Source organism: Neopsephotus bourkii, unplaced genomic scaffold (genome assembly GCF_033783945.1).
Source record: "Neopsephotus bourkii isolate Nb327-2 ecotype Australia unplaced genomic scaffold, CSIRO-AGI_Nbou_v1 NB_1037, whole genome shotgun sequence".
Lineage (NCBI taxonomy): Eukaryota > Metazoa > Chordata > Aves > Psittaciformes > Psittacidae > Neopsephotus > Neopsephotus bourkii.
In genome coordinates, this window is record NW_026901526.1 from 451,781 (window position 1) to 465,577 (window position 13,797).

At 40.2% G+C, this 13,797-nt stretch overlaps 1 protein-coding gene across 1 annotated transcript in view; it reads right to left on the reverse strand.

The window, feature by feature from the left end:
• The window catches only part of BANK1 (B cell scaffold protein with ankyrin repeats 1), a 139,960-nt gene extending 129,545 nt beyond the window's left edge, over positions 1–10,415 (reverse strand). Inside the window, 2 exon segments of the mRNA XM_061360909.1 lie at positions 8,989–9,272; positions 10,342–10,415. Of these exon segments, the coding sequence (XP_061216893.1) occupies positions 8,989–9,013 (25 nt within the window). The 5' untranslated portion in view covers positions 9,014–9,272; positions 10,342–10,415.
• Between the last annotated feature and the right edge of the window lie 3,382 nt (positions 10,416–13,797).

A 13,797-nucleotide genomic window follows, 5' to 3' on the forward strand; every position in this document is an offset into this window, starting at 1 on the left:
TTTCTTTTTATGATGTTACTTAAGGCATGTTTTAAAGAAGTTGTGTACAAAATGAATAATAATGATTATTGTACATGTCATACACAATGAGCAGTGTGGACTTAACAGCATTTAGGAGTACAAAATTTATGGCATACACTACCTACTTGCAAGCTAAAATACAGGAATATGGATTGCTACTTTGAATTCTATAACCTACAGTGATGAAATACAGGCTGCAAGTTTGCCAGTGAAACAGAGCTGGTTTTAAACTCTTGTAGAAAGCCAACTGACAATAGCTGGGAAAGAATGCTACAAGAAAACTGAAATGGAACTGTCCTGAATGTAGCCTGAAAGCAGAAAAAACTTCTCATCCCAAGCTGACAGGTGCAGGATCTGCCTTAAGCTTCCATGGAAAATATCTCTTCTCCAATTCAATCATCACACTGTTTCATGCATTCCTCTAATATGGTTAATCTTGAAGAGGGACCAGAAATGATAAGGGAGAGAAAGAAATTTGGAAGTATTGATGATAAGACTTTGGTATTAATAATAATAATAAAAAAAGACAAGCATGAAAACCTTAAATATTTTTGATTAAAAACACTGGCAAAATTTCCTCTGATAGTGTGAAACAACAAGACTTCATTGATTAAACAGAGCTACTCTGGCACACACTTACTGGGGAATTAGCTTTGCATTTTTACAGGAAGGGAGTCTACAGAAACTGGGGATTCAGTGAAATGCTGTAGTAGCTGATACGGGGCAGGGGAGGGAAGAAGAAAAAGCATATTTGAGGCTTCTACAATTTAATTGTATTTTCTAGATAATATTTAACATTCTTTCTAAGCAAGCCTACTTCTATTCTTTGATTCAATCTTTATTACATTTTCTAGTAATGTAGCCCTACCTTTTAAAAATCCTATTTAAAAAAATCAGATAAATTTGAAATGTAAATCATCTTTAGATGCCAGAACAAAGATTAAGCTGCTAGAATTTACTTTCTGGACATAGCTAAAATCTTTCAGATACTCATCAAGATGTTTCATAGGCTGATTTACTTAAAGACCTAATCAACTTGCTTTGAAGTAAACCATAAATCACATGGATTGTTTATTTCCATTCCCTTCAACAAATAACAGGCATTTGAGAAATAAAGATGATCAAATAGTCATATATGAGGGCTCTTTTTGGACCCTTTTTTTTTTTAAAGTCAGGTTCAAAGGCGTAAATATATTAGATCCGATTAAACCAACTTCTCTTCAAATTTTCAGCTAGATAGAGCTTACAGCAGGAAGAAGCTCTAGGTAGACAGTCTGCTAGTACACTGTTAACTACATTGGCCACCTTCTGAAGGCTTTTCATACATGTGTTCAAGCACTCACTCCTGGCCAGTGTTACAGGCTTTTCAGTCATAACTGAATGATATTGCAAACATTTCAACTTTTCAGTCATAACATGAATGCTATTGCAAACATTTCAAAAACATATTAATAGCAAAACCTTAAGGAAATCACTATGTGACGATTTTAGAAATATGATATACTATATAAATGAAAGCTAATCACCATCAGATGATAGATATATTTTGCTGTTTATATGGTTTTGTTACTTAAAAATACTTACTTCTGTCATTCACACATATTATTGTTTAATGAAGAGCAAGTGCCCAAGTCTTTTCAATCACATAAATCCCAATATATCAGAGGAACACCACACTCACGGCTTCTGACAAAACTGCTGCTTGTTTTCATTTAGTGCCCACTATCACATTAGCATTAAACTGCTTTGAAGCCTGTACTGTATTTAGCTTTTCATTTTTATAGAAGACACTAACATTACTAGATGGGGTCTTTTATTTTCAGTTCTCAACTGGCTCTAAATTGTCCTTGTTCACCTCATTCCAGGCACACCAATTTTTTTTCCTTTCATCTATTTAAATTGTAAATGTTTCATGAAAAATAAAAATGATGAATAATAGAAGGGTGCACTATATGAAAACATGTTTAACATATAATTTCATAAAAGTTCAATCCATAAATGCCTTTCCATACATTTTTTTATTTTTTTAAACAGCTTCTAGAATTTATTACATTTTCCATTAGGAAATAAATAATGCCCACAGTTTCAATCATACCTCTAATCTGATATTAAAAACCAAAAAACACACTTAAAATCCCACCACTTTCTATTGACCACAGTAAACAAACTTGAATTATTTATTCTTCATGAGTTAACATTCCCCCTGTGCCATAGAGAAAAACTGAAATAAAATGTAACATTGGGAATGGGGGGGTGTGTGTATTTGGAAGAAAGTATAACGACGAATAGCATGTGAAAATCATTACTTCATCACATCTTGATGGGAAAATAGCTTGCTTGGAGAGACATAATACATGTATGCTCTCCAACACTGAGAAACTTAGATGGTAAAGTACATTAAGGCATGAATTGCATTCTCACACAAGGACTTGAATGCATAAGAGAGCCTTTGACAAGATCTCTGTCAGGTTTGGGCAGCAATGTTACCTCTTAGTCTGACATTATTTCTGGTAATAACATTCTTTCATCTGGTTAATACAGTATGTCTAGAGCAGGAGATCTAAGATCAGCTTCTAGATTCAGCTGCAACATTCAGTTGCACCTTAACTTGGTGTCAGGGCTAAACTCAGGCATTCATGAAAACCCCTCTTCCTTCCCACCTATGATGTAGGCTTCCATACATCGGAAAGACAAGACCGTGAGCTGCACAGAAGCTGCAGTACACTTCAGCAGAAAGGCTAGACACAGCCATAAGTTATTTGGCTGATGAGATGGATGTTTTTCTTAAGGTTTTAAGAGATTTTGCTAAATACAGTAAGATGGAGAATTAAGAATGCAGTCTCCTCATTCCCTCCAAATTCTTTACCCCAAACTCATCTGCAACAGAAAACTGCTAGAGCATGTTTCACAATGGCAACGAGAAGAATAAGAAATGCATGCAGAAGCTACAGACTTCAGAGGTAGAGAAATAAAAATTCTCTTATAAGATGAAGGAATTAAGAAATAAAGACATCTACTAAGACAAGTTGAAAGGTACTGCCCTGGAAGTTCTCATGCAGATGATCAGTTAACATTCAGGTTTATTACAGACCTGTGTGTTTTCAGTATCTGCATGACCCAACACTAGTTCAAATAGATCGAGTATTCACAAATCCACCTGTGGTAAAGCGTAACAGTGATTCCTAAGCATTCTGAAGAGCAACCCCAAGTATTTTAAGGAAGGTGAACAGACAGGCTCTTAAAAAAAGTGGACTTTTCAGAAAAATCTACCTGTGAATTGTCTGTCCTAAACTTTCAAAACTGTTTATCTCCTAAAAATAATGGCAAGTACTTGGCACTGCACACTTCTGAAAAAATCTTGTCATCTTTTTTAATAATGTGTCGTTTACTTGCATTTTTTAAGTACGCTGATACTATCCTCATGATCAAAAAGAGGACAGATTGCTCTCCACTTCTAATCATAATATACATTATTGTGTACCTCAGTATTTTAATACTCTGGATCAACATTTGGATGGTATGCTAGTAAAATACTATTCTCTGATGAAAGTAGTAACTGACTATCATTGAATGATGATATTCCAAGTAGGTTATACTCAGCAGTAACTATATTTCCTATAGATCTGTTGTGAGTTTTCATTTACCACAGAAGTGATTTCAGGGTACTGTGAAAATGAATTGTACTTACTGTTGTAAATTTGGTTTTAACAGCATGTAATATTTGGCAATAATGAAGAATAATGGGGTGGCAATTGGTCATATAATAGTGACTGCTTATCACCTCTAAGCTTACAAGAAGCAATGAACCATAGCCACAAACTGTAGATATTTATAGACATCTGTATAAAGTTTGAAGCTATTTACAGTTTTTAAGCATGTGATCTGAAAGCAAAAGGGTGTTTTCCAAACTCTGCTACACCTCTGCCCGAACTGTCTCAGTATCAAATATGTATAAACCTTATCTTATTTAATTGTACAAAAACATTCAAACACAAAGTGACGATGTGACTGCCTAAAGCCAGTTTGCTTTAACTGTCAGGTCTGTGATAGCATAAATTATCACAGTATCACAGTATCACAGTATGTTAGAGATTGGAAGGGACCTCAAAAGATCATCTAGTCCAATCCCCCTGCCGGAGCAGGAGCACCTAGATAAGGCTACACAGGAACGTGTCCAGGCGGGTTTTGAATGCCTCCAAAGAAGGAGATTCCACAACCTCCCTGGGCAGCCTGTTCCAGTGTTCCGTCACCCTCACTGAGAAGAAGTTTCTTCTCAGGTTTAAGTGGAACCTCTTGTGCTCCAATTTGTACCCATTACCCCTTATCCTTTCATTGTTTGCCACTGAGAAGAGCCTGGCTCCATCCTCGTGACACTCCCCCTTTATATATTTATATACACTAATAAGGTCACCCCTTAATCTCCTCTTCTCCAAACTATAGAGACCCAGCTCCCTCAGTCTTTCCTCATAAGGGAGATGCTCCACTCCCTTAATCATCTTAGTTGCCCTGCGCTGGACTCTCTCCAGCAGGTCCCTGTCCTTTTAAACTGAGGGGCCCAGAACTGGACACAATATTCCAGATGAGGTCTCACCAGGGCAGAGTAGAGGGGAAGGAGGACCTCTCTCGACCTACTAACCACCCCCCTTCTAATACAACCCAGGATGCCATTGGCCTTCTTGGCCACAAGGGCACAGTGTCGGCTCATGGTCACCCTGTCGTCCACCAGGACCCCCAGGTCCCTCTCCCCTACACTGCTCTCTAACAGGTCGTTCCCCAGCCTATACTGGAACCTGGGGTTGTTCCTGCCCAGATGCAGGACTCTACACTTTCCCTTGTTATATTTCATCAAGTTATTCCCCGCCCAACTCTCCAGCCTGTCCAGGTCTCTCTGGACGGCAGCACAGCCTTCTGGCGTGTCGGCCACTCCTCCCAGCTTAGTGTCATCAGCAAACTTGCTGATAGGACACTCAATTCCCTCATCTAAATCGTTGATGAATATATTAAATAATACTGGTCCCAGAACCGACCCTTGAGGCACTCCACTAGATACAGGCCTCCAACTAGACTCCGCCCCATAGACTACAACTCTCTGACTTCTCTCCTTCAGCCAGTTCACAGTCCACCTCACTACCCTATCATCCAGACCACACTTCCTCAATTTAGCCGCAAGGATGCTGTGGGAAACTGTGTCAAATGCTTTGCTGAAGTCAAGGTAGACCACATCCACCGCTCTACCATCATCCATCCACCGTGTTATTTCCTCATAAAAGGCTACGAGATTGGTCAAGCATGACTTCCCCTTGGTGAAGCCATGTTGACTGCCCCTCATAACCCTCTTATCCTTGATATGCCTTAAGATGGCACCAAGGATAAGGTGTTCCATCACTTTCCCAGGAACGGAGGTGAGGCTAACCGGTCTTAGTTACCCGGGTCCTCCTTCTTGCCCTTTTTGAAGACAGGAGTGACATTTGCTTTCCTCCAGTCCTCAGGCACCTCTCCCTTTCCCAAGACTTGGTAAAGATGATGGAGAGCGGTCTAGCAATGACCTCAGCCAGTTCCCTCAGCACCCGCGGGTGCATCCCATCTGGACCCATGGATTTATGGATATCCAGATTGCTCAACTGGTCTTTAACCCATTCCTCATCGACTAAGGCAGACCGCTCCGTTGACCTATCTTCATCCGAGGTCTCAGCGGTACAGGGCTCTTCAGGACTGCCTCCGGCAGAGTAGACAGAGACAAGGAAGTCATTCAGTAACTCTGCCATCTCTGTATCTTCTGTCACCAGGGCACCTGTCCCGTTCATCAGCGGGCCTACATTGCCTCTGGTGTTCGTTTTACCTGCCATGTATTTGAAAAAGCTCTTTCTGCTGTCCTTGACCACTCTCGCCAGCTTTAATTCCAAGGAGGCCTTAGTCATCCTAGCAGCTTTCCTACATCCTCTAGCAGCAGCCTTATATTCTTCCCAAGTGGCCAGCCCTTCTTTCCATGACCTGTAAACTCTCCTCTTCCACTTGAGCATACCGAGCAATTCCCTGTTTAGCCACGCAGGCCTCCTGACCCTCTTCCTTGACTTCCTACGTGTCGGGATGCTCCGATCTTGAGCTCGGAAAAAGCAGTCCTTGAACGTCAACCAACTATCTTGGGCCCCCTTCCCTTCAAGCAGCCTAGCCCACGGGATTTCCCCTAATTATACTCTGTTGCTTTTTAAATAATAAACAATAAAGCCAATAAACACTAAATGATGACTAATATTACCATATGAAATTGATTGCAGTTTACAATTCAGATCTTGGTATTCACAACTCCCTTATCTTCATAGCAGTTTCAGAATGACTAGATATTTAAAGTGCCATTTTGAACTTATTACCTTTGTTTACATTTCACAAAACTTGGCTGTTTATCACAGATCATGTTGTAATGGTCTGATTTTAATTTATATAACAGCTCAGGGCAACTTTATCTTTTTAATGACAGCCAGAAACGACTGGACCTCCCAGAAGGAGGTAATTATATTGGAAACTATTGCTATTGTCTGCATTGTGGCATTTCAGCTTATTAGAGGAGTTATCCAAAGGATTTTTGGAGTTTGTGGGGTTTATTACCCACAAGCATATAAAAGAGTATAGAAGCTAACTAAATGCTTGAAGACCATGTCCAAGAGATATGTAGACATGAAAACAGTAACACTGTGACTCCTGAGACCCTGGACACAAATGCTCTTCTCAGAAGCAGAGACCGCTGCTTTTTCTTCTACCTTTACTGTGGTATCAGTGATGCTATTTTTCATATGTGGGTGGTCAACTGCTTATATGCAAACTTCAGTGATCACTGTTTGCAACAGAAGTGAGACTGGAAAGGATTAGAGTAAGGAAAACATCTTGCTAGGATCAACTTTTGAATCTGAATCAGCAATGAAACACTTCTGCAGACAAATGACAGCTTTGTGTTAATTATAAGGTACTTCAGTTTCAAAGCTTAATGGACCTTATTTTTCTTTTTTCCTCATAAAGTATTTGGTTTTAAATATAAAATTCTAGTTCCTAGCCTGAAAATTTTGCACCTAGAGTACACATCAGAGTAACTTCTTTACCCAGGATGAAGATTTTCATTTCTCCATTTTAAGGAGGCAGATTTCAGCTTTAAAATATCTGAATATTGTATTCTTGTTTCTCACTGCAGAAATATCAAAATATTTTCTCAATAATAAAAAATAGAAACTTCCTCTCAGAAAAATAAGATTGCAAACAAATTACAGCAGCCTTTGCAGTACTGGCTTCTTTGATACCCAAATTACTAATATATTATTAGTAGCAGTATTAATTATTCATATTATGTTACTGCCAAATCTACTTCAAAACTCCATTGCTAGACCTCTTAGATTTTAAATAAAACCATGGTCTGAGACCATGAAAATTAACTCTGTGCCAGCCAAAACCAGCATGCCTATTATTCTCCCTAAAAGTAAATGAGTATAAAATTTTTAAGGCTACTAAGAATTCAAGTGATCCCAAGTTCTTCAGAGAAACAAAAATCAACACTGGCTGGGTTCCCTGGCATAACACCATCACATAAACACTGACCCAGAAACAGTTGGGGACACAGAAAGGTACATTGTGTAAATAAAGAGCACACAAGGGAAGATTCTTGGTGAAAATATTTATGTTCAGGAGTGTGGAGAGCAGTGATAACTCAAACACGGCACAGTTATTAACAAGTTATCCTGTCAGTGCCTCCTATCCCAAGTGAAGACAGATCTCATCAAGGATCATGCATTATAGAATCATAGAATGTTCAGGGTTGGAAGGGACCTTAAGATCACCTAGTTCCAACTCCCCTGACATGGATTATCCACCTCTGCTAAGTACAGTATATTTAATGGAATTTGCATTAAGAAATTCATCTAATCTGGGGTTTCCTACAAAGTACTGACAAGTAACAAGTCTGTCTCTCCCACCAAGCATCTCAAAGTTTCACATTTGAGCTAGATCAGGCTTTGGGCAATCCACCCAAACCAGCTATACTTTCTCACAGTTAGTGTCCCATCAGGAGAAAACAGCTCTCTTTTCAACTGTGGAAAGAAAGGTTTGGTGCTGTGATAACATTGCAAGAGAGGAAATGCACGGAGGTCCCAGGTGGACAAGGCCTGCTCAGAGCAACACACGTAAATATGACATATACAAATGGCAACAGAGTAGAAGTCCAGCATTTTCACTGCTGGCTGAACCTACAGTTACTTGTTTCCCTATCAATGCATGGAACTGGCTGCAAACAACTGGGAAACCAGCCATCCTTCTTCAGTGCTGTTATGTATTTGTGCAGAAATTGCTCCAGCAATTTCACATGCATAGTCAGGATTTGACTGCCTTTATTAACCAAAAGCCAGACTTTAAACTGGAGGTTCCCAGGTAATGCACAACTGTATACTGTAATTTATATAAAATGACCACTAAGCAAACGTCTGTGATTATCAGATTACAGCTGAAAGTCCACATCTAGAAATATCTGTTTGCCTAATAACTGGGATACTACATGTATATTTAAAAATGCTATTACACATGCGGTTTTGCTACATGCATGCTACTTTTTTCCTTTAAATAAGCTTGCAATACTGCAAGCTGAGTCTAGACAGAAAATCCTATCAAAGGCTAAAATAGCTATATCCACTTTACAACCAGCCTTGGGTAGAAAACAAAGCATATCCCAAGTTTTGATGTTTTATCTGCAGCTAAGTTACTACATAACAGCTGGGAAAGTCACTCTGCCTTTCTTCTCTAGTGTTTTCATCTGTATAATGAGCGTAGTAGACAGAAATGGTTTGCAATACTAATGTAATCAGAATGCCGCACTGGATAATTAATATCTAGTATGGTTACTTTGATACTAACAAATTATACAAAATATTAGGTACTCTGGAAAAAAAAGGAAAAAAAAAAAAAAACCAACCAAAAAAAACCCCAAAACCAAACCTGTCTTTACATCTGAAATAGTCATTTAAAATGATGAACCAGAACAGTAAACCAAAGCACTGAGTCACCTTGGACAGTCAGGCCTTCAGATCTCTCTTTCTTGATTCCTCATAGATAAAATGAAGATAAAATATTGTTCTGACTAATAGAAGAGTCACAAAGATGAAGCGGAGCTTTCTGCTGCAAGCAAGTCAAACATCTCTCATGTGGCTTCACATCTTTCATTTCCCCTTTATTGAGTGCCCAGCTTTGCAGTCACTGATTTAACTTAAGCGTTGCTAAGCCTTGCAAATACACATGAAGAAAACAGAAGCAGTAAGTACACAGCACACTGGGAAGAATGAAGACGGGGACAAGGAGTCAGGGCTTTCTGCTTCACATTCAGGGCTGCCTCTGATTTACATGTGACATTTGTAAGCAATTTTATCTTTTCATCATTTTTTTCCACTAGTAAGTGGGATGAAAATGCATTCCAACACTAACAACTGAGTAACAAAATATATACTAACAATATTGTGGCACACAGATAATGTGACAAACAGCAGTGAAAACATAAATAAGCAAATGAATATTTCTGTGCAAGGCCTAGCAGGGTTTTGCTGTACAGTATGGAACAAGGCTGGATCCTTTCCTGAATGATGAGAGACTGAAAAAGGATGATCAATTTTCAATTAATAACACAACATATGATAATTGAGACTATCCCCCAATACATATACACATAGATCAGAATTAGCATTGCTTATACACATTTTATTCTTTCATTTCCTAACTTTTAGTGCCAGACTTCCCACTCTTCCCGGAAGTTACATTGTATCCTGCAAAGCAGTAACAGGTGCACTGAATACCAACTGCAATTAAGGGTTATTTTCAGGGAAAGTTATCTAAAACTGTCTTGAGGTACTAAGCACAGGTATCACAATAAAAACTCTGGCATAACGTATCATGAGCAGGTCACATGAGTTGAAATATGAAAAGAGAAACAAAATAGGTGGGACTAGCCATACTCACAGGGTACGCACCCAGCTTTATCAAGTAGAAAATACCTCACATAGAATTCTCCACTCTCCAAATGGAGACCTGCTCAACAACCTGGGTAAGCAACTTCCCAGAAGCAGCGCATCCCATTTCTCCACAGAAATCTCACCACACATCACTGCCTCCACCCTTCAGGCGCGGGCAACCCAGGCGAAAATGTTCGCATCCTTTCCAGCAGCAAAGAAAGCCCTTCTTCACACCGAACTCTAAAAACCCCAACTTATCGCTGAAGGCTACCGTACGCGGCCGCAGCCTGCCCGTGAGATGGCAGCTGTGGCGGAGCAGCCTCCTGCCCTCGCCCCTCACCTGACCAACCTGCCGGCCGCATGGCGCCGGCACCCCACTCTGTTGCCCCCTCTCCCCCAGGCCTGAGGGCACGCTCCCGGCCGCTGAGGTCAATCGCCCCTGGGCCTCCTTTGGCTCCTCCCAGGCGTAGGGCTCTACCGCCCTCTGCGATCCCTGCCATATGCACTCCCAGAGGGAAGGGTCACCATGCAACTGTGGGGTGGAAGTGTGAGGGAAGGAGCCAGCATCCCTATCACCCTCGCCCCGTTAGGTGCGGTGAGAGCCCTTGGACATCTAAAGTGGTTGGCTGTGGAGAGAAAATGAGGTGGGGGTCGCGCCTGTCAGCTCTGCAGGCCAGTGAGCTTGGTCTGAGGCCGCAGTGAGCCCAAGTCACCCCAGGGAGCTGCTGCGTTGTGTGGAAAGCCCATGGAGGACAAATGGCGGCTGGGGGAGATCATCCCCCCACCAAGGTCTCTGTCATAGTATCTTAGTTTCAGTGCCTGAGCAGGAAAGTGTGGTGCTGTATGAGTTAGTACCTCTGCAACATCATGATTTATATTTGTTTTTCAACATGCACAGAGAAAAACTGAAATCTAAAGAAGCGGGACAAAGCAGACCATGTGAGAGGCTGCAAATGCTTTATTTAGCTCACTGCTTTGCTAGCCAGCAAACTTAGTCAAGATCAAGGTGACATCTTTCAAGTTCAAAATAAAGACCAGAGCCACCACAAAGAGCTGGAGTTGCTCCTTAAAGTAGGATTACGGGAAAACTTAAAGTACCTTCTGCAGGAAAGAAGTGTTGGGTTGGTTTCCAAAGGAAGCACTTGTCCAACTGTACTTCACACATGGGTCTGTCTGTGCTTCTCACCCATCTGAACTTCTTTGTTCCCCTTCCCTACCAGATCTTTCATGTCTTGTGGATGATTCTAGAGAAATTTGTTAAAGGTTTCAAAGGTCTCAAAGACGAGGTTGCTAAGTATCCGTTTAAGAATGTGGCTGTCCAGAGTAGAGACAAATGCTCAGCTCTGCCTGAACTAAAGGAAAGGATGCAGAGTGAATTCAAGCAATACTAAAGACAAGAAAATCTGCAGAGAAGTCTTTATAGATGCCTTAGTGTGACAAAACCTTCAGAGTTTGCAATCAACCACAAACCACAAATCTGCAGGAGGTTGGACTTCAGTCAAAGAAGTACTTTTGTAAAGTCCTCGCACACTGAAGGGACCATGTCCAACTGAAATACGTGAAAAAATGAACAGTCGTGAACTGCTCCTGTCATTACACAGGTAGGTGCTTGATTTTTACTTGGTGTGTTTGCAGTCTGGGTTGTTTTGGGGTTTTTTTAGTGTGCTTTTGCTAATGAGTGGTTTTGATGAATTTCTGGCTTGGCCTGCCCTACCATACAGAGGAAACCTCTAGCTGCATATACACAGGAAAATCCAGAGTGGATCAAATCATTTCAGTCTACAGGTACATCAGAAAGAGCCTGAAATACCTCCTGTTGTTCCTTTTGCTCATTTTTCACTTCAGCTTTCATCCATTGCAGTGGACAGGTACCTCATACCATACCTCATTCCAGTACTGTATTTTTTGACACAGGGGATGCAGCACTAGAATGTCAGTAGTCCTGAGTTGTTGAGCAGGGTGAATAGGAAGGAGGTGTCTTATAATGGAGGAAGCAGTATGTCATTTGGAAATACCGTATCTGACATTTGCCAAGGTGATACTGATTGCTACTTCTTAAAAGGTGGATTAGATAGTGTGGTTGGCTGTGGTTGGGGTGATTTTGTCTGAACTGTGACAATCTTCCCTGTATAGATGAGAATTTATGAAAAGAAGGCAATTAGGCATAAATGTATTTAAATATAAAAATAACTAAAATTGAGCTTGAAACTTTGTCATTCCAGTAAAACCAGAACAAAATTAGTTTTTTCTGGGTACTGGAATGAGGGACAAAACAGAATTGTGATATGCCAATTATATACATTTTCAGAGGAAAGCAATAAGAGAAGAAAAAAGGAAAAGAAAAGAAAAGAAAAAAAGAAAAAGGAAAAGAAAAGAAAAAAAGGAAAAAGAAAAAAGAAAAGAAAGAAAAAAGTAACTCAGCAATGTGGAAATCAGTTTTAGGAGGAAGAATAGGATTTGCTTTCTGCGGGGTTCAAACCAAAGAAGTTCTGCTCCACATTGAGGCTTTGCTGGGGCATTGGTCAAAGACTTGCAATGGTATGGGCAACATGCATATTTTCATTGAGGGGGGAAGAGGAAGCACGGTGCTAGGCATACGGTGGTTAAGAATGGATAGAGACCATCTAGGACAGGTTGATGAGAAGGTGAAGACAGAGATGGAACATAATGCAGGAACTGTATTGTTAGATCACAGTTTAAGGGAGGATAAAACTTGGTGGGGATTGTGGCAGTTTAAGAAGGTTTGCTTGGTGTAGTGCAGATCGTTTGTCATGGTATGTGCACTATGATCCTTACCTGATGATGGTTAGGCTGAACGTGTTGGGTCTGTGCTTTTAGCTGAACATGATTTAGCTGAATTAGTGCTCACTTTAACACAAGAGTTTTCCTGATCTACCGTGCTGCTATCACGGCTTTTGAGACAATGATGAGAACAACAGGGGTAATGATGAGCATGGTGCTGGTCTCTGACTATTTGCAGCTCAAGGCGGTGCTAGGTATAGTGAGGCTTAGAGCTAGCAGCCTTATTTCTAAGAACAAAGCAGCTGGATTTTCTAACTGCAGGGTTAGTGCCATCAGTTTATACTTCTTCCTATACTAGCCCAGCCATGAAGGTTTTCTCTGGTGAGGTGTAATGTCTGCATATAACTAGCTATTAGTGCCAATGCCATTTCCAGCAAAAACTCCTGCTGACAGATTAAGTTTGCTGTGAAGTCTCTTGTGCCAATGTCTTCTCTGCAAGCTCAGTGAAAGAATTAGGTTTTCCCAGTTCTTAAGCCTCCTAATGACTGCACTTTGTATGTACTGTTAAATCAAGGAATTTATAATTTATGCTGGAGGTGGAAGAACACTCACTGTTTCTAGGCAAGGAAAACCGAGTTAAATTATTAAGCAACTTCAGCTCTTGTCATGAAGGGGTGCTATATTTGAGGGAAAAAAAACAAAAAAATACATGTTAAAACATGAAAAACATGTCTTGGGAATGACGTCAGTGTTGTGTTCAAGTTGTCTGGGTGTTCTCAATAAGAATTTCAAGCTTCCATTTTAATAAATTTACTTCTGAGTATGAGCTTACCTCCGTACATCATAGATTCACAACACTGATTTGCAGATAATTATATACTTCTGTAATGCTTTTTAGCTTTAGTTTCTCACTCATATTCTCAAAACTAATTTCTTGCTAATAGTTTCTGGTTTCCCCTCTGTAAATATATGTCTATTATTGGAATAGTGGCTTCTTGTTTGAATTTAGTTAATATTTGATATGCTGCCAGTATAAAGTCTTACATATATTTCATGTGTTTCC